A 27,503-nucleotide genomic window follows, 5' to 3' on the forward strand; every position below is an offset into this window, starting at 1 on the left:
ATACATTACTTTTACCTTAAGTAGCTCCTCTTCGTTCCCCTTGGAGCCAGGTATACGTAGTGACTGAGTTTTGAGTGTTAGAGGTTGTCTTAAAACACTAGACTCATGCTTACTTACTTAGTAAGGATGAGGGTGTTTGTTTGTTTGTTTGTTTTTGTTTTGTTTTCCTGGAGAATTGTGGTCTCTGGTTTTTCACACAGCCATTGTGTGCCATGAGGAAATAGCTTATCTTTAGGAGTGACATAAAAGTGAAGAACAAGAATACAAGTTCCTGCTCATTTGTGGAACTTGAAGACAAGAGTCTTCAAGCTCTTGACACAGGCTAGGCCTAGTGAAAAGCCCTATGACAAGTGCGGGCTGTTACTTTTCAGTTTAGGCTTTAAAGGGTTCTATCTTGTTCTCTCTGCCATCTGGGGGAGGGTCACTGCACAATGTGAGCACGGTGAGGACTCTTTCTGGCCAAAATAGCCAGTGAGAGACTGAGGTCTGTATTCTGAAGAACCATCTAGGAGAGGATAATGTCTAGGGGTGGAATAATATCATAAGCTAAATGTATACTTGACTTTACAAGAAATGCCAAAGCCAGGCATGGTAGTACATGGCTTGTAACCTCAGTACTTGTAATGCTTAGACAGGAGGACCCAGGCCAGTCTGAGTTACATAACAAAATTGTGTCTCAAACAAACAATAAAAGAAATACCTGGGTAATTTCCATAGTGATAGTTCCAGTCTCGCCAACACCAGAAAGGTACATCTGCAACATGTTCTCACTAATACTTGCCAGTCTTTACATTTTTCATTAGTGACATCTCACTATAGTTTAACCTGCATTTCCCTGATAATAATAATGTTGAACATCTTTTAACAGTCTTCTTGGCTACCCAGGGGTTTGGTTTGTTTGGGTTTTTGTTTGTCTATTTTTTGTTTTTTTGAGAAAAGGCTGTACTGATCTTTCATGTATTCTTATTAGGCATCCTTACTAAATTATAAGCCCTCTACATATTCTGAATATAGGACCTTAAAAGATAGGATCTCTAAATACTTTTACCTATTCTAGGAATTGTCTTTTCATTATCTTCACAGTATCTTTTTGCCAGAAGCCAGGACCCTCGCCCTTACCCTCACCCCCTACCTTTCCCCACCTGCACAATGTCCCCTGCAGCTTGGCAATCACAAGATCCTGCTTGGCAAGCAGTGTATAGCAGGGAGTCCATAATTCAAGCAGTATACCATATCTTCTGAAGAATAGCAGGTAGATCATAATTCAAGGCAGTGTACCATATAGACCATGACATGTTTCAAGGCACAGGCCGAGAAGATTCTGTACTTTTCCACCACCTGGCCCCTCTTACCCCCTCCCCTTGTAAAGCATGCTATAAAAAAGCATTTCATGTTCAAATACATGACTTTTGACAAGCAACTGTTTGCTTGAGTCCATTCCCTCTCTTGCCCGTTCTTCTTTCAGGTTGCTGTCCTCCTCGCCCCCACGAATAACTAGGACCCGCCGGTCGGGTCATCTTTTGAAGCACAAATTCAGAAAATTTTGTCCAACTTTTTATGTTTCAAATATTTACAAGTTTTCTGTTTTTCTATTTTCTTTAAAAAGCCAAATATGGTGGTGGTGGTGGTGGTGCACGTCTTTAGTCCCAGTGGTTGAGAGGCAGAGGCAGGTGGATCTGTGGGTTCAAAGCCAGCCTGGTCTACATAGTAAGTTCTAGGATAGCCAGGGCTACACAGAGAAACCCTGTCTCAATCAATCAATCAATCAACAAACAAACAAAAAAGTCAAGGAAACAGTTTTAATTTTAGGTTTATTTGTGTTCACCAGCATTTTTTGTAATTAATGTTTTTGTGAGGACGCTTTAATGTTTCATTGTTTTGATGCCACTAACATTAAAATAAATAGAATATGTTAATTAAAAAACTAGAGAGAGGAGAAATTGCTGCTAGGAAGAAAAATCCAGATGTTCATCTGCAAGAATGTGTATTCTCTGGAAGGAGATGGAGTACTCTTCAAGATACAGAGGAAAACCAGCTGGGGATTATGTAAATGATCATCTGAGTGTGGCTTACTATGTAACTCAGTGGGAAAGTGCCTGCCTTGCAGTTGCAACTGCATTCAGGGAAGAGGAGCCAGGGCCCCTAGCCCTCTTCAAGAATTCCAGTGACCTAACTTTCACTCGGCCCCACTTCCTAAAGTCTCTACCACATCCCCACAACACTATCAGCTGAGGACCAAGTTTCCAATACATGACCCTTTGTGGGGCATTTAAGATCCAAACCATAACACTACTCCCAAGATGTTGGTGAAAAAAATTACTAAGGATATAAGGCGGGAAGGTCAATTTAATGAGCACAGTGCAAAGAAAGCAAAAAGAGCTCACAGTAAATAATTAAGATATGAACCATCTTAAAATAATGGGAGGTGATCATACCAAAGCTGTATATGACATGCATGCTAACAATGCATTTTAACTTTACTGCAGTGGACATATAACCATATCCTAACTGTGTGTGCATGTGTGGGAAGGGGGTGTTGACAAGTTTTCGTGTCTTCTATTACTTTTCCAACCTTACCCAACAGGCCATCAAGCCTTTTGTCTAAGTGTGCTTGTGTACTTGCGTGCCCACACACACACACACAGACCAGAGGTCTTCACTGGCTCTGTTTCTCTAATACACGCCTTTCACCACCTTCTTTTTTTGAGATCTCAGTGAACCTGGAGCTTGCTGACTGCAGTGCTGGGAAGTAGCACTAACACTGCCCTGCTGCCTTGCCTGGCTTTTTATGTGGATGCTGGGGACCCTGTAAACACACATCCTCATGCTTGTGTGGGGATGTCCATGAGCTATCTCCCAGGCCCAGAATAAGATTTTGAAGATGCTTTCATTGTACCAACATGCTTACATATAAATTTCTCATCATATTTACAAGTCAGGCAGAGAGGAATCTCTACCCACAATGCTCAGCACACCTTGTCCCAACCTGACTCTAAATGTTGATCCTTTAGGAAAGTCTTGTTCTTACCCTCTGCCCACAGTCTTTCTTCCACATCCTCCCAACCTTTCCCTCCCTTCTACCATCAACCAAGACAGCCTTTTCTGCTCATGCCCTGCTCTCCTTCCCGTGAATAGACTGTGAACTTTTTAAAGACCATTTATGTGCCCATCTGTAGGAGCTTGCATAATACACAGCACACTGCTGAGTGAATGAGTCACTTTATGGTTTAGATACTTTTCAAATAACTCATTTATTTTGAAATCATAGTGTCTGAATTTAAATGGTTCAAAATCACTGTGATGCTTTTAGGATGTTCCCATTATTCAAACAACCCAAATTAAAAAACACAGCTCACATTTTAAGTAATATAAGCAAATAAAAATTATCTTTAACAATGTATAGACACATAAGAATAGTTAATTATTTCCATTTTCTGCTTCCCTCAATCTGAAAACTATAAAAATATTGTTACATATGTTTGAAAAATCAAACTCTGCCATATTCCTTCATCAATTTTATGTTGAAAAGAGAGGGAGTTGATTTTGAAGCATTGGAAATCAATGTTGGAAAGATAGGTTTAGAGTCAAAAGCTGGCGTGTTTGTGAATAAGAACACAACTGCACAAGTGATTTAAATTCTTTTTAAAAAAACTTGACAATTCTCTATATGTACATTTGACAGAATGATGAACTGCCAGCCAATATGCATCCAGGGATCAGTTGCTTACATTTCAAAGATCAAGTGACTGGGTGAGAAGCCTAGAAGGAAACACTTAAAGACAAACAATTAAGATGAGCCTTACAACTCTCATCTCTGAAAAGCAAGGTCCAAATTTTAGTACTACTTGGCCCTGATATAGAAAAGTCTGAAGTATTCATGCAAAGTAGACAAAATAGCTTTATGGTTTTCACAGAAAATCTGCACTGCCTATGCAATATAGAATAACTTCAGTTTTTAGTTTACATTTATATATTTTTAAGACTAATTCATAATTTATTTTCAAATTATACTGTTTAGATTCAAGTGGTTACAATTTAATGTGGTGCTTCAGATCCTAGATGCTCCCATCATTGACAACCAGATGAAAGCATAAACTCCCATATCCAGAGGACCATTTTTCAGGACTAAATGTCTATTAGCTAGTTCTATTCACGTTCTAGCACTGCTTACCCTTAAATGGATGCTATATTAGTGTTCTGCCATCAATATGCTTGTCGGGCATGGTGTGATGGCATACACCTTTAATCCCAGCACTAGAGAGGCAGAAGCAGGCAAATCTCTATTTGAGGCCAGCCTAGTTTATACAGCAAGCTCCAGGACAACCAGGACTACATAGAGACCCTGTCTCAGAAAACAAACAAAAAAGGTCTTCAGATTTTACAGCACATGAACCTAGCTTGTAAGACCTTGGTCCATTTGGTGTCTACAGTTCCTTTGGTGGAATTTAAGGTAAACACAAGGAATGAATCCCAAGTCAGAGAGCGCTGCTGAATAAGGTGCCACTCAATTTTGGGAATGTAATAAGTTAAAACCTTCTTTTTAAATGTTTACTTAGAAATTATCCACAAAATCTTTCTACTCTGGGTCACTGCATTCAAATATATCTTTCATACACACTACTGATAACTTAGCTTTTCATTTTAAAGCAGTTATTTGGGGAGTATTTTTGAAATAGATAGATAGATAGATAGATAGATAGATAGATAGATAGATAGATAAAGGTATGTAGGGGTGTGTGTGTGTGTGTGTGTGTGAATTTTGCCTGTGTGTATATATGTGTACCATGTATGTGACGAGGTCAGAAGAAGACACTGGGTTCCCTAGAACTGGAGATACAGATATTTGTGAGCCACTATGTTGATGATAGAACCTCTGCAAGAGCAGCAAATGCTCTTAACCACTGAGCCAGCTCTTCAGCCCTGAAAAGACTCATTTTTAAAGGTTATCCAATAGTGTAAAGATTTGGAGTAAAACAACAATAAAAATCACTTTAAAATTCCATACATAAAAAATTTCTTCTGTACATGATCCCTTTGTAAAATGAACCCATAACTGTATTTCCTTCTCTGTTGAGATTTGATGTTGTTCACAAGCATCCTGATACATCAGCAAAGGAAGGTTTTGTTTTTGTTTTCTTACATCCTTAAAGTAACCCTTCAAAAAAAGTTTTTTGTGTGCGTATCTTGGATTTTAAAAACAATAAAGGAGATATTAAAGTTTTCCTTCAGACACTTCACTGCACAGATTTTAAATACAACATATATTTAAAGATATTTGCTATATGAGAACATGTACACTTCCAAATTTAACTATTACCTATATGTTTAGCATTATATATAATCAATATAATTACAGGCTTTCAGTTCAAATTCTGTAAGTTTTAGTAGGCAAATCAGTTGTTTTCACATAACTCTAATTGAGAATACCATCCAATCAGTAACCACAAATTCTCACATAGGAAAAAGATCTATTGTATTAGCTTAACATAGAATTCTATCTAGTTCTTTTTTTCTATGTTGAAATTTTCTGAGCAAAATTAGTTTTACAAAGGTCTGTGGGTTAAAAATATTTGCATACAAGACACCTTTTAAGGAAAAACTGAAGCTGGGTTACACACACACATCTATAGATTAAGACCCTTTAGTATGCTACATGTAAGGCTCATAGCCTCTTTGCAATTTTCTGATTTTTAAACTAGTATGACATTAAAACTAAATTATTTTCTCCCCCTCCGCCTTTCCTGGCTTTATTCCCTGCTTGTCAGTAACTGATGGGTACAGAGATCAAAAGTTTGATTTGGCTGATTCTTAGTTCGTCTCTCCAGAGCCCATAGTGCTAAGCATGTATGAGTGAATCCATCTGACTTAGTGACTATTCCTGAATGAACAGCAACACATGAGCACAGGAAGAGTTCCAAAGTCTGAAGATAACAACAGTAGTTGCTTTTATGACACTCCCAAACAATAATGTTAAAGCATCAAGCCTGCTTCTCAGATACACTCTGCCTTTGTAGATAAGAGGTGGAAAAAAGATGACCCAGAGCACATAGACAATGTATAGCTATGCTGTAAGTAAGAACACACAGATTAAATTTCCATTTGTGGATCAAAGAATGAATTTTATTTACATTACTAGTAGACTGCTATAGTTACTCTGAGATAGACTGTTTTGCTGATGACAGGAAAAAAAGTCTGTTCCAGTATGTTTTAACAACTGTAATGTAATTGCTTAGTTATAGAAGTATAGAGTAAGAAGCAATTAATGAATTTTGGAAATAAAAAATACGTATATACATCACCCTGATACCTAAGCCAAAATATATCTTAAAACAAATTTTCTTGATTTCTATTACTCATAAAAATAAAGGAAATATATTGCAAGTATTTTTCTTTATAGACGATTTCAGTTAGAAAACAAGAGTTTAATGAGAAGAATACAATGGTTCCTGTGAGTGCTGTGCAGAGGCAAGGGAAATGCTCAAAACCCAACACACTGCCAAACAACGGCACTCACACCTCAGGGGTGATTCTTGTAGGTGGGAGCTAGATTTTTTTTTTACACATCTCAATTTTATCATCAATTTTTATCTTATGTTCCAGATAAATACAAGGTCAGTGAGTTGTGAGCTTGAGTTGTAGTTAAGAACCCCTTCTTTTGGCTTGCAAAATGTAGCCTTTTGACTTGATGATTCCTCTGCTTTTCACAATGACTGAGTACCTCAGCAGCCACAGTGGCACCCACTCCTGGGCTTCAATGTCAGGGATGCTTTCTTGAAGAGCTTCCTGGAAACTTGCCTCAGAGAGCAGTTCTAAAACAACAACCGCAACAGGTTAGGTTTGAAGACAAAGCTCCTTACTATACACGTAAGCATTTAAACAATAAAACTGAATCCAGGGCCAGAGGGTAGTGGCTGGTAGAGCGCCTGCTTGGCGTGCACCTAGTTTTGTTTGCCCCAGCCAATAAACAGCTATGATGGCACAGCTGTGCCTCAGCACTTGGGGAAGATGGCAGGAGGGTCCGAAGGAAAGTTATTCTTGGCTACATAGTGACCGCCAAGCCAGCATGGCTGCAAGAGAGCCTATTTCAAAAAACATAACAAAATTGAATATATGTGTATCCTAGCCTATTTTAATTCATAACTTCTAGTTAGTGGAGACTGGAATTTGCACAACTGTGAAATATACAAGAGAGTAAATAGGAAATAAATATTCCTAATCTTATTTACAGTATTTCTATTACTGTGTATTTCATCAAGATTTTTTTTTCTGGATATGTGTTCACTTACACACATACACACACACACACACACACACACACACACCACATGCATACATACACACGAGAGAGAGAGAGAGAGAGAGAGAGAGAGGGAGATTTACACAATATTATACTTAATTACATGGAAAAATATTAGTAAGCGCAAATAGGTGTAACTTCAGGAGAATTTGAAGTCACACCATTTAACTTCCCCATTAGTATATTAGGTATATAACATATTCCTCATCACTGGCAAAAGAAAATCTACTTTTTTTTTTATTACTTTGAACTTTTGCTTTGGCCACAGCACAATACTTAAGTATATTCATCAGAGTCCATTGCTTCCTTTAAAACAAAACAAAACCAAAAATGTGCTATCTAAAGAAATGGTTTATTTCATTCTTGTGCTGTTGCATAGGATCCTGCCAATGGGCTTAAAAATAAAAAGATGTGTATGTTTTAAGTTAGCAATAATATTTCCATTTACCAGCACTGTACCTTTATCACAGCACTTACTTAAATTTAATTTCAACATTTGTTGTCTTTTTCTTAAAGTTTGTGCGTATAATGTTGGGGATCCAGCCCAGGCCGTGTGCATGCTAGACAAGCATTCCATCTCTGGCTGCACCTCCAGCCCACTAAACACTTTGTCTTCCAAAAGCTCATGATTGAAGCCTAGAGATGAAGTATTAGTCTTACCTTTTGGGTCATTATGAGTCAGCAGCTGTATGTCAAACTGTTTAGCAAATGCAGTCAGATCTGGAGGCATCACACAGCAGGAGGCAAGATTAACCTGATTACTATTGGGTTTTACCTAAAAGTGGAAATAAAGTGAACTGTGTTAAATTATGTCACACAGAAAATAGAAAGCAGAAAGCAATCAAGCTAATATTCATAGTTGCTAGGAAACAGAACCAGCCTAAGAGTCCATCAACAGAAAGATAAACTGGTAAACACAATGGAGTCTGAGTTCCATAAAGGAAATGAAACTATGATATTGGCAGAAAAATAAAAAGACTGAGAAATTATTAAGTGGACTGAAAAAAGTGGGACTCGGAAAAGCAAGACTGCATGTTTCTCTCACATGTGGGACTTTCAATACAAGACCATGTATGTATGTATGTACATGTCTAGCTCATGAAGCCAGAAAGGGGAGGGAGAAACTTTGAGGGGTGAGAAGGGAATGGATTGCAATGAGGAGAAAGGAAGAGCCCCACAAGGGAGAGTGGTGAGAGGAGAATCAATTACAAGCGGCACAGCGACACAGTATGGAAATGCTGTATTGAAGCTTATTGCTTTGTACTTGGAGTCAAGACAATGAACTTTCTGCCTTTGTCTGGACATATGTGCATATACTGGTGCATGTGGAAGCCAGAGGCTGGTATCAGGTGTCTTCCTCGGTTACTTTCTACCGTATTTTGTGACAAGGTCTCTCACTAAACCCGGCACTCACTAATTCAGTTAGACTGGCTGGCCATCCATCAATCCCTGGGGACTCTTCCTGTCTCCGCCTTTTCCATGCGCTGATATCACAGGCAGGCATTGCCTGGCTCGGTGTTTTTATGTGTGTTTTCTGGGTGCTAGGAATTGAACTCAGGCCCTCATGCTAATACAAGCACCTTACTGAGCCATTTCCCTAACCCCCATTTTTTTTTTAATTTCTTTTTTTTTTTTTGAACATGAAATGCTTTTTTATAGCATGTTTTACAAGGGGAGGGGGTAAGAGGGTCCAGGTGGTGGAAAAGTACAAAATCTTCTTGGCCTGTGCCTTGAAACATGTCATGGTCTATATGGTACACTGCCTTGAATTATGATCTACCTGCAGTTCTTCAGAAGATATGGTACACTGCTTGAGTTATGGTCTCCCTGCTATTCTTAAGAAGACATGGAGAGTTCGAGGCTAGCCTGGTCTACAGAGTGAGTTCCAGGACAGCCAGGGCTACACAGAGAAACCCTGTCTCGAAAAAACAAAAAAAAAAACAAAAACAAAAACAAGAAGACATGGTACTCTGCTTTGAGTCTATCTGCAGTTGCTAAGCAGGATCTTGCAGTTGCCAAGCTTCAGAGGACATTGTGCAGGTGGGGAAAGGTAGGGGGTAAGGGTAAGGGCGAGGGTCCTGGCTTCTGGCATCTCCCCCTTCTCTGTTTAGTTAGAGAAGGCGTCTTATGTTCAATCCCAACTATGTGAGTTTTGAATTTGGATGTCTAATTATGGGGGGTCTAGGATGGCTGTGAGTTAGCCCAATGACGGGATTATTGTAGGTCCACTTCCCAGGGGCCCACCCAATGCAGCCGAAAAGGAGTGCGTGGTGCTGGGAGTGGGTGCAGCCTACATGGCCTAAGACAGGGCTCTCACCCTCCTTTCACCCACATCAGAGTCCCTTGACGTTGCCCATCGTCGACAGCCTAAAGCCTTCGACCATCGATGTGACTAGTCTCACATCAGTGTTTTGGGGTTGTGAACTTGTCTAAAACCCCCATTTTTTAAACAAAAAAGAAAGCAATAAATTTTAGAATATAAAACTACATTTGACAATTCTTCATTTATAAAATACTATTGCATGACTATCTGTATTAATATATGCCTTCATAATCCATGTTAGTGATAACAAGGAAAGAAATTAAAAAAAAAACAAAAAACAAAAAGAAAAACAAGGCAAGAAACTCTAGGATGAGAGAAAAGCCAATAGAGAAGTAAGATTCAAAATAAAGCCTACTGGAAGCATTAACAATATAGTCCATCTGCCTCTGGAGCAGCTATTCTAAGGGAAACAATGGTGTTAGCAACGGGGAACATATGTTCAAGGTAGACACTGTGTCTACTAGTCAGGCATTTAAGGAGACTCAGCAGCTGCACTGGCTAACTGTTCTGTCCTTCCTGGATCACTACATCTCCAGCTGCCTCTTGGCCACATATTACTACCATGTCAGTGAGAGAAAGGACAGTGTTTTCTATGGTCTTCCTGCTTGTCATTGATTCTGAAAGTTCTGAGGAAGCAGCTGAAAATGAAATAAAAGGAATAAAGACAAAATACAGAAAGTAAAGGTTAACATGTAGGTAACCTCCCTCATAATTCTGTAGGTTCTTAGAGCAACAGTCAGGGGACAACAGTCAAGGTTTTATGATACCTTCCCCATATCAGGTTCTATAAACTAAGTCTAATCATCTTTACATAATAGAAAAATGTTACATATATTTCCTTACTTAAGAAATTAGAGCCCTACTACACAAAGTGTAACATTTTCATCACATGTAAACATGCGCCACTGAATGAATGGCTTTAATTCACTGGCTCTGAAAACTTAGCATTTAGTGCTTTCTTCATTCACTTTGAAGTGATGAATACTCAGTTCAACTAAGCATACTAACCAGGAAACTCTAAGCACCTAATGCTTTAGATAAAGCCTGTCTCCAAGCTCCACACTTAGAATCACCCCACAGCAAGCACGCATCAGATGCACGGTGCACCCTAGCTGTAGCAAGTGCCATGATCCAGACCTGCTTTACCTGTGCCCACTGATACAGCTGCTCCAGCTGTGTTTTGTCTAGATCAGAGGTGCCTATAGCAACAATTTTCTTGCTCTGAACTAAGTTTTCTAACTCCTCCCAGTAAGGCTGCAAATGCTCCAAGGAAAGGTTAACTCCATCTTCAATGGGAGGCGAAGCCATGATCACAGAATCCAGCTGTGCAACTCCAAGGACTGAGCATGCTGAAGGAAAGGAAGACACAAAAAGGCTAAGTGAGTGTTACAGACCAAGCACAATTACTACTGTCTTCAACATGGCCCACTGAATTGTCTGTTACTAGCCACTCCTGACAATAGATTTCTGCATAGTTTGTCATTATCTGCAAGTGCCCACTCACCTACTTCTCTGCGGCAGACAAGTGGCTTTCTGATCTGCCCTCTTCCTTTGTTTTTAAGTAGCCTGCTGCTGAAAATGATTCCAATGTATTTGTATTTTGCTGTCTCTAATTACAGTATTTCACCTATAGTTAAAGATTTAAAGGGCTAATAATGATTAAAGAGAAATTCAATTCTCAGATAACATTAAATACATCTTTTACATATCTATCAAAAATATCACTGTATGTAAGTGAAGACTTACTCTATTCAAATCTTAAAAAAATTAGTCTAGAATTTTAAACAGTAAAATTGAAATCAGCTTATTTATCTATATTGGTTATGACTAATTCATTTAAGATAATTAAAAATCCATTATTATGAAAAAAATAAATTTTTGCTTACCCATGTCAACTGCACTTCTAGTTGATGATGAAGAATTCGATCCTACGATAAACAGTTTTGCTAGAAAACAAAAAGACTGATTACTGTTCGTATCTACACCTCAAGTGTCTACATTTTACTGTGCAGGATTACCATGATAAGAAGTGGTTTTCTTTTCCTATTTCTGTAATTGTATAGGTCCACTTTAAGCCAGACACATGCACTTTAACTGTAAATTTTAAATTACATGCTAATTGTCAACATGTCTGTTTCTCAAGAATAAAAAAAATCCATGTATTACAGGGAGGCGTAAACAGGACCTGAAATTACTTTTAATGTCGATTTTTATAAACTAAGCATAGTGGAACATTTTTTTTAAAAAGATTTATTTATTTTACATATGTGAGTACACTGTCCTATTGCTGTCTTCAGACACACCAGAAGATCCCATTACAGATGGTTGTAAGCTACCATGTGGTTGCTGGGAATTAAACTCCAGACCTTTGGAAGAGTAGTCAGTGCTCTTAACCACTGAGCCATCTCTCCAGCCCCATAATGGAGCATTTTACATGCCTTCTACAATAAGCCAAATCTAAGAAAGCCTAAAAGTATGTAATGAGAAGAAAACTGAAGAAAAAAGCATTAAAACAAGTTTTAACTTTTTTTTTAAAGATTTATTTATTTATTTTATTTATATGAGTACACTGTAGCTGTCTTCAGACACACCAAAAGAGGGTGTCAGATCTCATTACAGATGGTTGTGATCCACCATGTGGTTGCTGGGAATTGAACTCAGGACCTCTGGAAGAGCAGTCAGTGCTCTTAACCTCTGAGCCATCTCTCCCGCCCCAGAAAAAAGCATTAAAAAAAGTTTTAAAAGCTGTAATTGGTTTATCTTTTAAAATTGTAAAATTATGTCCATGTGTGCAAGTGCACATGAGTGCAGGTCCTCAGGCATCAGGAGGCTGTGAGCTGGGCATGAGTGCTGGGAGTCCAGCTCCAGTCCTGTGCAAGGAGTCTGTGTCCTTCACTGCCGAGTCATCTCTCCAGCCCCATTTGGCTTATCTTTGTGTGTTAAACATTTTGTATGTGTTTCTATACAGTAGTTATCTTAAAGTTTTCTTAGAAATAATGTGCGTATTACACAAATGAGGAAGATGAATAAAAACGGATAGACCAAACAGACAGCTAGCAGTCCCATCGCTCAACACTTTTATGTCGTCATTTCTTGCTTACCTTTCAGTGCTGCTAAGTACACTCATGTGTATGGATGCAAATACAACCCTGGGTAACAGAGCATTTGGCTTACATGTGTGAAGCCTTGGGTCTGATGCTTTGCCCCTAGCCACAAATAAAATCCTCTCACTACTAATCTCTGGTCCCTAAATTTTGCCATCTGAAATAGCCTTCTCTCTTCCTCTCTCAAAAATGGGGTACTCTGAGATAGACAGAGAAAAGCTACTTACAGTTGGGAATTTTATTCCTATTAAAATTCTCTAATGGTGCAGGAATGGAGGACAACTTGGAGGAAGCCCAAAACAATGATGACTTACCACCAACCACACAAAAATGCTGGCTTTACTTCATTTCCTACACAAGCATCAATGTGAAGTTAACAGAAGAATCAGGTTTTGGAGTTAAGCATGCCTTCACAGCCTGCTGGTTCATCAATTCACTGGCTGAGAGAAAGCTTTCCCTTTTCTTTCTTTTTACCTGGTGGAGTCTCATTATGCTGCCAGGCCAGGAGAAACTTCTCATCTCCCAGTCTCAACCTCCTAAGCAGCTGAAATTACTGTTGTGTATCACCCAGGTCTGTGCTAACTTTCATGTTACTTAATATCCTGGCGTGGTGGGAAGAATAGTCCTCCTTGGTACATTTGTTTTGATAACTGTATGAAGAAATACAATCATAAGGGAACATTCAGTGCTTTGCATAAAGCACAACTCAACAGATGGTATTATGACTGGAATGAACATGTCCATCTCACTATGTTAATAAATAATTGCTAGCCATCATTACGTTGTGGCAAGTCCTGTCCTGGCTATGTGCCTCTTTTGTTATTTTATCCATATTATAAAAAAGCCTGAGAAATAATTGTATCCCACTGCACAGATAAACGAATTGAGGCTCAGAAAGGTTGAACACTTGCTAATCCTAAATTATTTTAGTCAGTAATCTACACATGCAGGAACCTAAATCTAGGCAAGCTCAAGATTTTAATGACTCTGCTATGCTATGTAAGCCAAGGGCAGAGACTGTTAACTTTCACTGCTGCTTCTGAAATGTAGCAGTCACCGACATATGCTGATGTATATAATACTAATATACACTGTCTGTCTTTCCAAATGGCTTGTTGCCCAGACAACCTTCTATACTTCCAGGCAACCCCAGCCACTGCATCCCAGTATCTCAGGAAGGGAAGACTTATGTTTGCTTTGCACAGACACTGTTCCTGACTGTTACCTTTATCCTCTCCATTTTCCCACTTTAATCATTCTACTGCTGAGCACACACAGATCACACAAACACAGTCAGTCAAAGGTTCATCCTGACTGCATGGCACTCCGCCCTGACATCCTGTAACTCCCCTGAAGACCTGACATTACATTATGTTAGAGTCTGTTTTCCACACTGGTGACTGAGTCATTCACTGTCAGAAGGAAGGATTTACATCCCCCACACCCCAAATCCACTGCACAGGAAGGTATACTGTAAAGGGTGGAGCATACCAGAAACTTTCATTTCTTCTCTTTCATCAGGGTTTATCTTCTCCACTGCGTGGGACACGGTGCATTCCAAAACATCTGGAAACTCCTGCAGGAACAACATACAATGGACACTTATGGGACAAGATTCTTTGTGAGGTCTAATAGACTTTACAAGAATAGTACAGACATAAAGGTTAAATATGTGTGTATGTTTCTATTCTCTGGAGTAAAAGGGTCTCATTTTGGCCAGTTATTCAGAAGTATTAATGACCAAAAATACAAATAATAAACAAGTAGAAGAACATAGAGTTATGTGAGGGTCAGAATCACTGGCACAGAAGTAGGTTTACTTTAGTCAATCAATTAATCAATGAAAAAATTAATCAATGAAAAGTACCTGTCTTGAATAAAGACATGCTAAAATCTTTTTGAAACCTTCTATATTAATTACCAACTGTCTTAGTTACTGTTCTCTTGCTGTGAAGAGAGACCATGATCAAGGCAAATGTTTTCTTCTAAAAAAAAAAAACAATGGGGCTTGCTTACAGTTTTGGAGGGGTAATCCATGATTCTCATGGCAGGAAGCAATCAAGCATGGCACTGGGGCAGTGATGAGAGCTTTACATCCTGATCCACAGGCAGCAGGCAGAGAGACAGACTGCAGCTGCCATGGGGATCTGCAACGCCCACACCCACACATATGTGTATTAGAGGATGGGAAATAAATCCAACAAAAACTCCAGGGCCTTCTATCTCAGTGAAATTCTTAGGGGTCCACTGGTGTGGGGCGTGCAGAGACACGCCTTCTAAGGTGAAGGACAAGTTATTGTACCCGGCCCTCCCACCACCAAGAAAGAAGCTCAACAGTTAGTAGGCCTAGGTGGATTCTGGAGATAGCACATTACTCATTTAGGGTTTGTGACTCTGGCCCATATGCTAAGTGACAAGAAAAGCTGCTAGTTTTGTCCAGGGCCTGGAACAGGAGAAGGCTCTTCAACAGGTCCAGGCTGCTGTGCAAGCCGCTCTACCACTTGGATCGTATGATCCACAGATCCAATGGTACTGAGGTGTCAGTGGCAGATAGGGATGCTATTTGGAGACTTTGGCAGGCCCCTATAGGTGAACAACAGAGAGATCCTTAGGATTCTGGATCAAGACTGCACCATCATCTGCAGACAACTATTCTCCCTTAGAGTGACAGCTCTTAGCTTGCTTTGGACCTTAGTAGTAACTGAATGTTTTACAATGGGCCACCAAGTTACCATGAGACCTGAGCTGCCCATCATGAACTTGGTATTATCTGACCCACCAAACCATGAAGTAGGACATGTACAGTAGCAATCCATTACCAGATCTAAGTGGTATATTCACCATCAGACCCGAACAGCTCCTGATGGCACAGGCAAGTTCTATGAACAAGTTGCCCAAATGTCTTTATGGTTTGTACTTCTGTTACCATGCCTTCTGCTCCCAAACATAGAGCCTTAGACTCATAGGGTGAGCCCTATGACAAATTGACAGAAAGAGACACTAGACATGGGCTTTTGAAACCTCAAAGCCCACACTCCAGTGACATACCTCCTTCAACATGCCCGCATCTCCTAATCCTTCCCAATAAACAATGAGCCTGGGGGGGGGGCATTCTCATTCAAACCACCACAGCAATTTAAACAAACAAACAAACAAACAAACAAAACAAAACATCTTCTTTCTTTGCTATTTCAAAGTCATCAAGTTTTGACCTGTTAAGGTAGCATAACTGCTTTTTCCTCAATATATCTTTTTTTTTTTTTTTAAAGAGCACTGTAGGCTCACAGCACTACTGAGCAGGAGGAAGGGAGAGCTCTCACTCACCTCTGCTCCCATACACTGTGCCTCCCCCACTACCAAATCCTCATCAGAATGCTTCACTGTCATCATTTTGAATGCTCCCTCTCCTGATTGACTTTTCATTTAGCGATACGAATTTTAGGTTCCTTCAAGTCTTTTCTGGCTTGACAGTTGATTGCTTTTCAGGACTCAGTAATATTTCATTGCCTGGATGCACCACAGTTTTTGTGTCCATTTGTCTACTGAAGAACATCTAAGTTACTTCAAACTGTTGTCTGAAATAGTAATAAAGCTGGCAAGACATCCACGTGGAGGATTTATGTGTGCATAAACACTCCAGTCCTTTGGGCAGATACCGATGCATAAGACTGCTGGACTGTATGATAATAGTATATTTAGTTTTGTAATTGTAAATATTTTAATTTAAAATATTTATTTTCTCAAGTATAATTTTTAAAAAGGCAGGGGCCATCCCAATGAATGATCTATTAGAATAATGATAAAAGGATAAATAGTATCTAGCAATCAGAAACATACTACCTAGGACTTAACAAAGCAGCAATGTCTTTCTTGAGATTTCTGCACACATTGCAATACCTACCACCATTCAGTACAGGGTGTTGGCAAAGTCAGGCACAGAGAGAAAAGATGGTTATGTCACATAAACAGACAACCAATTTCTGTACAGCAGCTATATGGTTAAAAACAGTATGCCCAAATAAACCAGTATTTCCAGCTGCACTGGCTGGGTTTGTGTGTGAACTTGACACAAATTAGTTATCAGAAAAGAAGGAGCCCCGGCTGAGCAAATGGCTCCATGAGATCCAGCTGTAAATTATTTTCTCAATTAGTGATCAATGAGGGAGGGCCCAGCCCATTGTGGATGGTGCCATCCCCAGCTAGTGGTCCTAGGTTCTATTAGCAGGTTGGGCAAGCTATAGGAGAAAGCCAGTAAGCAGCACCCCTCCGTGGCCTCTGCATCAGCTCCTGCCTCCAGGTTCCAGCCCTGCTTGAGTTCCTGTCCTGCCTGCTTTTGGTGATGAACAGCAATGTGGAAATATAAGCCAAATAAACCTTTTCTCTCCAACCTGTTTTTTGGTCAAGGTGATTCATCACAGCAATAGAAACCAACCTTAAGACACCAGCATATATTCTTTGTTTGAAACAGGATTCTTTGTTGTGGCCCAGGCTGGCTTCAAACTCAATCCTCTTGCCTAGAGCTTCCTAAGGGCTGGCATTACAGACATGTACCCTGATGCCTGGTTGCTCTTCCATACTTTTAAAGTAATATATGACTAAAGACAAGCAGCTGCACACAGTTATTTTGTCTGTTAACTTTTTTGAAAATAGCCATGTACTGACATTTAATAAAGTATAGCTCCTTACTGTGTCATGAGGAACTGACACAGTTTAAAGAATTGCTCCTAGCTGTGTTAATGGGGCGATATTCTAACAACCAAGGCAGACAGTCATTTTTATACTAGACCAAACAGTAACTGCAACAAAGCACTGATGGTCGAGGAAACTGCAGTGGGAACTGAGCAAACTAGATAAGAAACGGACTGGAGACCAGATATTCTGCTTTATGCTCAACTCTACTGGATCTGATCACCATTTCAGCAAAAGAGCCACAGAGCTTTATGGCCAACAGTCTGCAGGGCCTTATTCAGCAAACTGGAAGTTAATTTCACATCTGCTTAGGCCTGCAGGATTTCTGCATTCACATTCCACTTACCCTGACCAAATCAGGGCTGATTTGGGAACTCCATTCATTCAAGGTCTTTTGGATACAGTCTCGAAGCTGCAAAAAGAAGCATTTTCAAAGTTGATCAGCAGCTCTCCATACTGAGTACTTCAGTAAAGACGCATCAGTAAGTGGAGGAGGGGAAAGAGATAGTAATAGAAAATACCATACAAGCCCATGTTTATTAAGATTTTTTTGTTTCCTACATTATAAATTCAAACCTTGTTCTATTTTTAATTCCTGATTTTTGTTTGTTGAGACAGAGTCTCTCTACATAGCCCTGGTTGTCCCTGAATTCACTGTGTAGAGCAGGCTAGCTTCAAACTCAGAGATACCCACCTGCTTCTCCCTCCTGAATGCTACATTAAGGCATGCATCACCATACCCAACCCTTAACTCATTCTTGGCTGAAAGTGGCAGTCTAATTATTTTGATGGTCATTTTGTACCAGTGAAACTTTGAGATATTAAAGTATTCATAATTTATCATTATATACAATGTATTATATACAATTATACACAATATATTATATATCATTATATCAAAGACATTGTTATAAAAAGACCTGGACCAGGCTGTAATGGCTCCAAGCTATAATTGCAACATCCAGGAGGTGGAAGCAGGAATACCACAAGTTATGAACTAAATCACTGAGAACTTAGATCTAAGCATGGAGAGTCTGAACAGAAGTCACAGAAATCACTTTGTCACTACGCTACAAGTAACGGGCTGCAGAGAAGGCTCAGCAGTTACGAGGACTTGTAGCTCCCGAAAGGACCCAGGTTCATTTCCCAGCACCTACATCAGGCAGCTCACAACCAACAGCATCTCCAGTACCAGGGCATCCAATGCCTGTGTCTGGTCTAGGCGACTGCATGCATGTGGTGTACATAACAAGAAGCAACACATACATGTTATACATAAATAAAATAAATTTTTAAAAAGCAGCAAAGAATAAGTATGGCCAGAGGAACTTCTACATAGACTCACCTGTGTTATATTATTAAAAACTCAAACCTAGGACTGGAGAGATGATTCAGTGGCTAAGAGCACTGGCTATTCTTCAGAGGACCGAGGCTCAATTCCCAGGACCCACAAGCAGCTCACAACTGTCTGTAACTCCAGTTTCAGATGATCCAACATCCTCTTCTGGCCTCCATGGGTACCAGGCATGCAAGTGGTGCCCTGACATATATGCAGGTAAAACTCACATATACATTTCAAAAAAAAGAATCACACTTGGTTGAGGGATACAGCTCAGTAACAGAGCAGTTGCCCCCATTCCTGAGGCAGCCTTTGGTTCAGTCCCCAGCACCAAAACTCAGCATTCAAACTCCTGCTCAATCAGAGATCTGCCAAACACTCTCGTAAGAATAGCCAGAACTTTCCTTTTAACATTCAAGTAACTGCTATATAACTCTACAGTCTGAAAATCACCAGCATGGATCAACTTGCAACACTGACAATCCACAAGTTATTTCCTAACGCACAGGGTACACTTCTTAACCTTATCTGTAGGGTTTTTTATAAAATATTTTTATTCTAACATCACTGCATGTTATAAAATACACATTTTTACTTATGTTAATGTCAATGACAGTCTCATATAAGATACACATTTACTTAATGAAGACCTAGATATACATAACAAAAAAATTATAAAATGCTATTTATCACTAAACACCAAGCATGCCAGGGGCTACTATTCTATCAGGGAAAATACACCATTTCATTATTCACTAAGCTTTTTTGTTTTTAGCTTTTTATTAGATGTATTCATTTTATTTTATGTGTTTTGCCTCCATGCATGTATGTACACCATATATGTGCTTGGTGTCCACAGAGATCAGAATAAGCACTGGACTCCCTGGAACTGGAGTTACAGATGGTTGTGGACCACCAAGTGGGTCCTGGGAATCAAACCCAGTCCTCTGCAAGAGCAGCAAATGCTCTTAACTGCTGAGCCATCTCTCCAATCCTCACTAAACTACAAACAGAAAAATAACAACAAAAAAATCATCATTACATTCTTTTACTGTGTGTGGGTAGTCAAAGAACAGCTTTTTTTTTATTTTGAAGATTTATTTTATGTATATGAGCACACTGAAGCTGTCTTCAGAGCACCAGAAAAGGGTATCAAATTCTATTACAAGGTGGTTGTGAGCCACCATGTGGTTGCTGGGAATTGAACTCAGGACCTCTGGAAGAGCAGTCAGTGCTCTTAACCACTGAGCCACCTCTCCAGCCCAGAACAGCTTTTAAGAATCGAATCTCTCCTACCATACAGGTCTTAGGAATCAAGCTCAGGGTGTCCTGCCTAGAGGCAAGTGCCTGCTTAAGTCATCTTGGTAGCCTGACCCTAAACTTATTTTTGATCACTTATTAACCAACTCTGGCACAACCAGTGATTAACAACCAATCAGTGCTATAAAGATAAGCAAGGGCGCAGTGGCTCACATTCTGTGAGCCATCAATGACAAAGAAACCTAACTCCTGAGCTGCAAAGGCCCTTTCTCACAGCAGTGACTCACTAGCTCACTATGACTGCTTAGGATAGGATAAAGACTGATACAACATGTATTCTACCACTTCTCAGTACAGACAGTTTACAAGGGGCAAGAGGGTGCCCACTCGTAACAGAGCCTCTATGTAAGGTTGTGCAGTCTATGATAGTACTTTATGTGCCATTCACAATGACTTACCTGGAGTCAAGTCACAAGATCTGCATTGCTATGCAAAGCATAATTAAAGTCAGATAAAAGTTACAAGTCAATGTATTCTTTGTTGCTTATTCTTTTTTAAGTTTTAGAGTTCTTTGTTTTGGTTTTAGTATACAAAGTATTGAGTTTCATTACTGTATTTTTCAAGACAAAATCTGTCTCTGGTGTTTCTCTCCGTGTTCTCAATCCCTCTCCCTCCACCCTCAGCTCTTCTCCAGAGGTTCTAATACACATGGCCTTTGTCCTTCTCCATCACGGCCTTCTAGTTCACAGTCTATATTCATCCTCACAGCTCCTTATGTACACAGTGTATGCTTGTGAATAAGTCAACAGTCTCTTACAAACTAGCAAGGTTGAAGCAGCAGCACTGAGTACAGCTTAACAATTCTACAAGCAGTACTTCAGCACAAATCTTGGAAATAGTTTAAGGGGTTTTTCCCTGGTAAGATGATTGGTTTACATATTAGGGGTCTGCTGGTGAATTCTCCAGTTCAAGATGTTAGTTTATCTTCAAAGTAGTGCGGCCCCTTTTCTGAAACCATTTCTTTAATCAATCTTGGATTCTGAACAAATTATAGAAAATTCCCAAAGTTAATTACTTAATTCATTTGCTTTACCATAAAAATAGTGATTTTTAATCTTATAAATTACATATTATCTATAGTGCCTTGTATTTTTCATTTCCTATTCTCTCTATTCTTATGATATTCATACAATATCACTAACGATAAATATCACCACAACTTAGCCAGTCATTAGATCTGAAATTATGTAACAACTTAAAAAAAAACTATCATATGCAGGGCAGTGGTGGCAAACACCTTTAATCCCAGCACTCAGGAGGCAGAGGCAGACAGATCTCTGAGGCCAACCTGGTCTACAACGTTAATTCCAGGACAGCCAGGACTACACCAGAGTTTGTTTGAAACCCTGTCTCAAACAAACAACAACAAAGCTATCACATAGTTCAACTGGCAATACCCACCATGCATGTCCTTTGGGGGTGGAGGAGTTGCTGAGTCTGATCTAGCCCCAGGCTGACACCTGCTTCTACTTCCCAAGAACCTCAATTATAGCACCACCAAGCCCAGGTTTCCTGTCCAACTTTTGACATTGCAACACTACAATGCTGTCACTTGCAGAAGTCAGGCTGCAGAATCACACAACAGGGTTACAAATAAGTATTTTAAGTATATATACAGTTGTGGTTTGGGCCACACATGTTTAGGGAACGGGAGAGATGGTTGAGAGCACTGGTTGTTCTTCTAGGAGACCAGGGTTCAATTCCCAGTGCCCACATGGCAGCTCACAACCACCTGTAACTCCAGTCTCAGGAGTTACACCCTCTTCTGGCCTCCATGGGCACCAGGCATACATGTATGTACAGACATATGTACAGGCTAAACACCCACACACATAAAATCAAAACAAGTAATTGGATTCTACTAACATGTGGATTTGTTTTAGTTAGGGCGGTTTTTTGTTTTGGGTTTTTTTTTTTCTCTTTTTCATGGCTCCTCTTAGGAGGTAAGTTGCATCAGGAAGATCAGCCACCAACAATGAATGCAAACTTTACACTTTCTATGAGGAATACATAGCCATAGGAGTTACTGCCAACAACCTGTGTAAGGAGTGGAAGAGTACTGTGGTCTCAGTCAGTGGTGGGAATGGGAATGAGGCCTTTTCATGCAGCATGTTGTCCTGTCTCACAGCAGTCCGTACCTGCAAGAGGCAATCTTACTGTAGACCTAGACCAAGAACTGGAGGGAGAAACGCAAGTCTGCTTGGAGGAGGAAGAAGAGGAGGAACAAGAAATGAGGGAGAGGGAAGAAGAAGAAGCAGCATTGGAGGATGAGGGGGAGGCTGTAGAAGAAGAGGAGAAGGAGGAGGAGGAAGAGGAAGAAGAAGAGGATGAGGGAGAGGAAGGAAGAGGAAGAGGAAGAGGAGGGGGGGTGGAAGAAGAGGAGGAAGAGAAGGATGGTAAAAAAGGTATTCCCAGACTGCCATATACTACTGTGGTTCAGCAGTTAGGACTCAAAAGAGCTAGTAGCATCCTCAAACTTTTCAATGCCTCTCAAGAGGATGATGTCCACCAGTATGTTTTCATAAAGCGCTTAAACAAAGAAGATGAGAAGCACCAAGATTTAGCATCTTGCGACTCATGTGTCCATGTGATGTAACACGATCACTAAGGTACTGCTCAGAAGAAACAATGCACTAAGAAAAACAAGGAGAGGCTGCAGAGTTTGACCAAGGAAATGGAGGAAGCCAAAGAATGCCAGGAACAGACTGCCAAGAGACATAGGCTGTCACTGCTGAGCGCTTCTCCATGAGTCCTGACAAAAATAAGCACTCAATCTCTGGGTTGAGACTCTTCAGGAGTCGAATGACCCTTTCACAGGAGTCACCTAAGGCCATCTACATATCAGATATCTTCATTACAATTCATAACAGTAACTAAGTTACAGTTACGAAGTAGCAACAAAAATCATTTTATGATTTTTGCACACCACAGCATGGGGAACTGTATTAAAGGGTCACAGCATTAGGAAGGTTGAGAACTACCCACCAGTCCACAGAAACACTCTTCCAGAGACTTCACTGTCACCAGACTATGGCTAGGATCCAGAACACCAACAGCTCCAAAAGATTACACTACACTAAAAACATCTCAAACATCTTAACTCCATTTGCCTAGGTCCCAGCACATAAAGACAAACATGAACAGCCAATATGGCTCCTCCAGAAGCCAGCAACTCTTCTGTAACAGGCCCTGAGAAAAGTAATTCAGCTGAAGCACAAGACAAACTTCAAAGTAGCAACTGTTCAAGGACCTTCAAGAGGATATGAATGAAGTCTGTGAAGACACAGCTGAATAAAATAATGAAAACAGTTCAGGATATGAAAGTAGAATTTAACAAAGAACTAGAACCACTTAAAAAAATCCAAACTAAAATAAAACTCAAAATGAAAAACTTAAGATTAAAAAAAAAATCAATAACCAAAAAACCCAACCCTCAGAGATCAGTGCCATGTTCAACTTCCATGAGCGTGGCTGCTTGATAGTGGATAGGATTAGCCCTGAGACTAAAGGGCAATGTTCAGAGTGGAAGAGTACAGAGCACACAGCCCTAAATGGGATGGATGTCTCTGTCAACCCCTCCTCAAACCACAGGGATTCATGCAGAATAGGAGGTGGGAAGAAATAGGAGCCAGAGGGGATGGGTGAGCCCAAGGAGGCAGTGTCCTCCAGACACAAGAGGACTTAATGAAGCACATATGAACTCAGAGACCATGCACAGGTTCAAGCCAGACGCGTTCCTAGCGCTGAGAGAGGAAAATCATCTAGGTGTTTCACTCCTAACCTTAAAAGTTAATTTGCAATTGATGCCAACTGGTAAGGTTACGGGAAAATCAATTTTCTCCAATGGAGTGTCCCTGGGTATATCAAGCATACTCCAAGGCAACACAAAACAAACTCCATGGCTTTTCTTTAGATTTTTTGTTTTGCTTTGTCTAGTTATGTTTTGTCTTACTGGTCTTCTGCTTGTTCATTTTCAGGGTTTGTGGCATGTGGATTTTTTTTTGTTTTGTTTTGTTTTTAAGAAAGAGAACATAAAATTCGATGGGAAGGATCTGGGAGGAATCACATTAGGGGAAATATGATCAAAATACATAAATTTATAAATAAATAAATAAATACATAATGCATCCACAAAAATACATAAATCTGTAAAAAAAAATAAGTAAAAGTAAATTTTGGGGGCTAGAAAGATGGCTCAGAGGTTAAGAGGACTGACTGCTCTTTCAGAGGTCCCCAGCTGAATTCGCAGCACCAATATGACAGTTTACAACTGTCTATAGCTCCAATACCTAATACTCTCACAGAGACACGCACGCAGACAAAACAACAATGCACATAAAAGCAAATAAAAAATACAATCAAAACAAAGAAATTTTAAAAATCAAAAAATAAGAACTGTAAGAAAAAACGATCAGGCCTTTTAAAAAAAAGTGCTTATCTTCATTTTGTTCTCCAGTCTCCTTGGTGTCTTCAGTGAGGCTGAGTTGTTTAATAGCATGTCTCACTCTGATCTCTACTTGTTAGAAAACTCTTTACGCAGGCTGAGGACATGACTCATGGGATGAAGCACTTGCCAGACAAGCAATGAGGGCCTGAACTCAGATCCCAGCACTTAGAGAAAAGCCAGGCATGGTGGCAGGTGCCAGTAGGTAGTGCTGGGGCCTGATGGAATGGACACAGGCTAGTGTAACCAATCCCTGACCTCTGGATTCAGTGAGACACCATGTCTAAAAACCAAGATAGAGTGTTAACAGAGGCAAATATCAGACATCAACCTCTGGCCTCTGAGCTCACACAGAGAAGAGAAGTCTCTGTGTACAAAGAACACATGCCCTGCATTCTAACTAATCTGCTATGGTGTCCTATGCACGACAAGTCTTGGGACTCTTCCTCAATGTTTCCTAGCTTTCCTACTCTTATGAAATATCCTGAGAAAAATGTTGCAGACCATAATTAATCCTTTGAACAATGTTTTTCAAGCCGTATACATTAGTGCATTTAAGAATTCATTTTGAAAGAGCCGAAGAGACGGCTCAGTGTTAACAGCTCATAACCACGCTTGCAGAGAACTCAAATTTGGTTCTCAGCACCATTGTAATTCCAGCTCCAAGGGGATCTGGCATGCTCACATGCACACACTTGTACACACACATGTATAATTAAAAAGTCGATTATGTTTTTATTTTATGTCCTGAAATTTGCTCTTTAGACCAGGCTGGCCTCAAACTCACAAGACCCTCCTGCCTCTGCAAAGGCCTGGCCATCATACCCAGCTTAAAAAAGCAATTTTTATAAAGTGCAACAAGATAGAAAGAACATCTCCCACATAGTATGCAAGAGTCAGTAATATCTTTTCAGTGCAACGTGTTTCTAGTATGTTGAACAAACTAGAGACAGAAGCATATGAACTGAATGAATAAAATGCATTATTTCAGTAAAAAAAAACCCAAAAAAACACATTAAAGCCTCTCTGATGATGATGGTTGAAAGATGCACTGAAATTATCAAAGAATAAAAACATTAAAAAAAAAAACCAAACTGTGAAAGCCACTACAGTGTGTTATGGTGAGATAAGATACACTTATACTCATGGCAAAATGCTATATTGAACTCAGTGCTGGGAGAAACTAGGGCTCTCGATATCTTTGAGAGAAACAGGCAAAGTGGGCAGTTCAAACAAAATGTACCAACTCAGCTGGAAGAACACAGGCTAGGTTAAGGAGTAAGGTAAATCTGACCAGTGCAGGCTCTCAACTTACAATTAGGATTCCAGGTGCTGTTGTATAGCCTGTCTCATTAAGAGAGCAGAAGCCTGTCTCTGATCCCAGATACTAACGTTACAACATGACATAACTTAGGAAACATATTCTTTAATCAGGATTTGTTTACCTTTCTGATGATCCAGTTGATAAAAGCGTGTGTATTTTCATACACCATCTTCCACTTACCTCAACTACTTGATGAGAGGCTATTACTCACGGTTAAAGTTAAAGCCAGGAAAACAGTCTCAAAGCCATATAGCTCCTAAGTGTAAATGTTTCTTTTAAAAATGGTTCTATTTATCTTATTTATTTTTTGAGACGGGATCTCGCACCATAGCCCAGGCTGACCTCAAATTCTACAGTCTACTGACTTAGCCCATTTAGTCTGGGTATTAGATGAGTCCACCGCAATGCCCAGATTATTACTTCCAACACACAATAATTGCACATCTGTTTTGTTTTTTAAAGTAGTAAACATGTTTCATATTACCAATATGCCTCTGCAATTAGTTGCACGGTCCATGGAGAAATACTGGCTCAGGAATGGGCCATTAACACAAATGTAATATATTTTAATTCTAGATTAATCTGTCACTTCTAACTACTGATTAGGGTTTTGAGGATGTGGTGGGGGGAGGTGTAAGTTGGAAGTTGAGACAGGGTGGCCCTAGCTGTCCTGAAGTTCGATATATAGACCAAGCTCGCCTCGAACTCAGAGATCCTACTGTCATTGCCTCCCTAGGGCTGGTATTAAAGGCGTGTACCTCCATGCCCCTCTTTAATGGTTAGTTTTGAAGCAAATACAATGTTAACTTCCAGTAAGTATTTGTCCCAAATCCAAATTCAGCACAACAGAGAAAGCAATGTCAATAATATCAAAGTTAAGCGTATTGTTCGTTCATCTACCAAGCACTAAACTAATGTTCCTTTACCTAGCTAAGGGAGAGAGAAGGAAGATGAGGACGCAGGGATGCAGTGGGTCTGTCCAGCCAGGCAGGGGACCCCGTGAACCTAAGAGTTGTGCGATCTACTCTGAGACAAGCCGAGGCGCCCCTCGCCCCGCAGTTGCACCTGTCAGGCCGGGATGGCACGGAGCTCACCGCGGTACTTCCGAGGATAGCCTCCGGGGCGGGTCGAGCCCCGGCGTGCCCTGCTTGTCTCCACTGCGAGACCCTCAGCCCCCGGGGCTCGGCTCCCACCGTGCTCACCTCCTCGCTGTGCGTGGACGGGCACTTTTTCCGCAGGCGGCCCCAGTTGAGCAGGTTCCCGGTCTGCAGGTGCAGGGTGCTCGCCCGCGCCAGGAGCGCCCCGGCCGCGCGGCTCTCGGTGCCCATGGCAGCTGCCGCCCGAGGGGACCGGGCAGCGCCGGGGCCGCAGAGGGAGGGCGGGCGGGCAGACGGCTGCTGCTTCGCAGGGCGCGGCGGTGTCCCCAGGCCCCAGAGGCGAGCGCGAGGCTGCCGACACCGCGCGGCCACAGCCCGGTGTGCGCTCGGGCCCGAGGAGGCCGGGCGGCGACGGAGAGGCGGTCCCGGAGGGAGGGAGGGAGGCGCCGGCGCGGACGGTCGCTGCGGCTTCCGCGGCCACCACTCGAGCCGCCGCCGCTGAAATGAAGGAGCTGTTTCCTGGAAGACAATGACTAAGCAGAAACCGCACCCGAGAAAGTGCTTCG

The 27,503-nt window shown here is 40.7% G+C and overlaps 1 protein-coding gene across 1 annotated transcript; it reads right to left on the minus strand.

Moving 5' to 3' along the window:
- Nucleotides 1–6,092: 6,092 nt before the first annotated feature.
- Gclm (glutamate-cysteine ligase modifier subunit) lies at nt 6,093–27,497 on the minus strand. Its single transcript, XM_028760455.1, has 7 exons — nt 27,043–27,497; nt 17,760–17,825; nt 14,216–14,300; nt 11,507–11,566; nt 10,767–10,969; nt 7,958–8,072; nt 6,093–6,809 (listed from the first exon to the last, which is right to left on the minus strand). Exons 1-7 carry the CDS (start codon nt 27,166–27,168, stop codon nt 6,640–6,642), a joined length of 825 nt encoding a protein of 274 aa, XP_028616288.1. The 5' UTR covers nt 27,169–27,497; the 3' UTR covers nt 6,093–6,639.
- Nucleotides 27,498–27,503: the final 6 nt, after the last annotated feature.

Source organism: Grammomys surdaster, unplaced genomic scaffold (genome assembly GCF_004785775.1).
Source record: "Grammomys surdaster isolate TR1022 unplaced genomic scaffold, NIH_TR_1.0 126531, whole genome shotgun sequence".
NCBI classification, from domain to species: Eukaryota; Metazoa; Chordata; class Mammalia; order Rodentia; family Muridae; genus Grammomys; species Grammomys surdaster.

Excerpts from the sequence above, each read along its gene's own strand:
- Gclm (XM_028760455.1), bottom strand. The coding sequence starts at position 27,168 with ATGGGCACCGAGAGCCGCGCGGCCGGGGCGCTCCTGGCGCGGGCGAGC. Across the intron at positions 11,567-14,215 it reads AGAAGAAATGAAAGTTTCTG|CAAAACTGTTTATCGTAGGA; the intron begins GTATGCTCCACC and ends TTTGTTTTCTAG. Across the intron at positions 6,810-7,957 it reads GACTCATAATGACCCAAAAG|AACTGCTCTCTGAGGCAAGT; the intron begins GTAAGACTAATA and ends TTGTTGTTTTAG.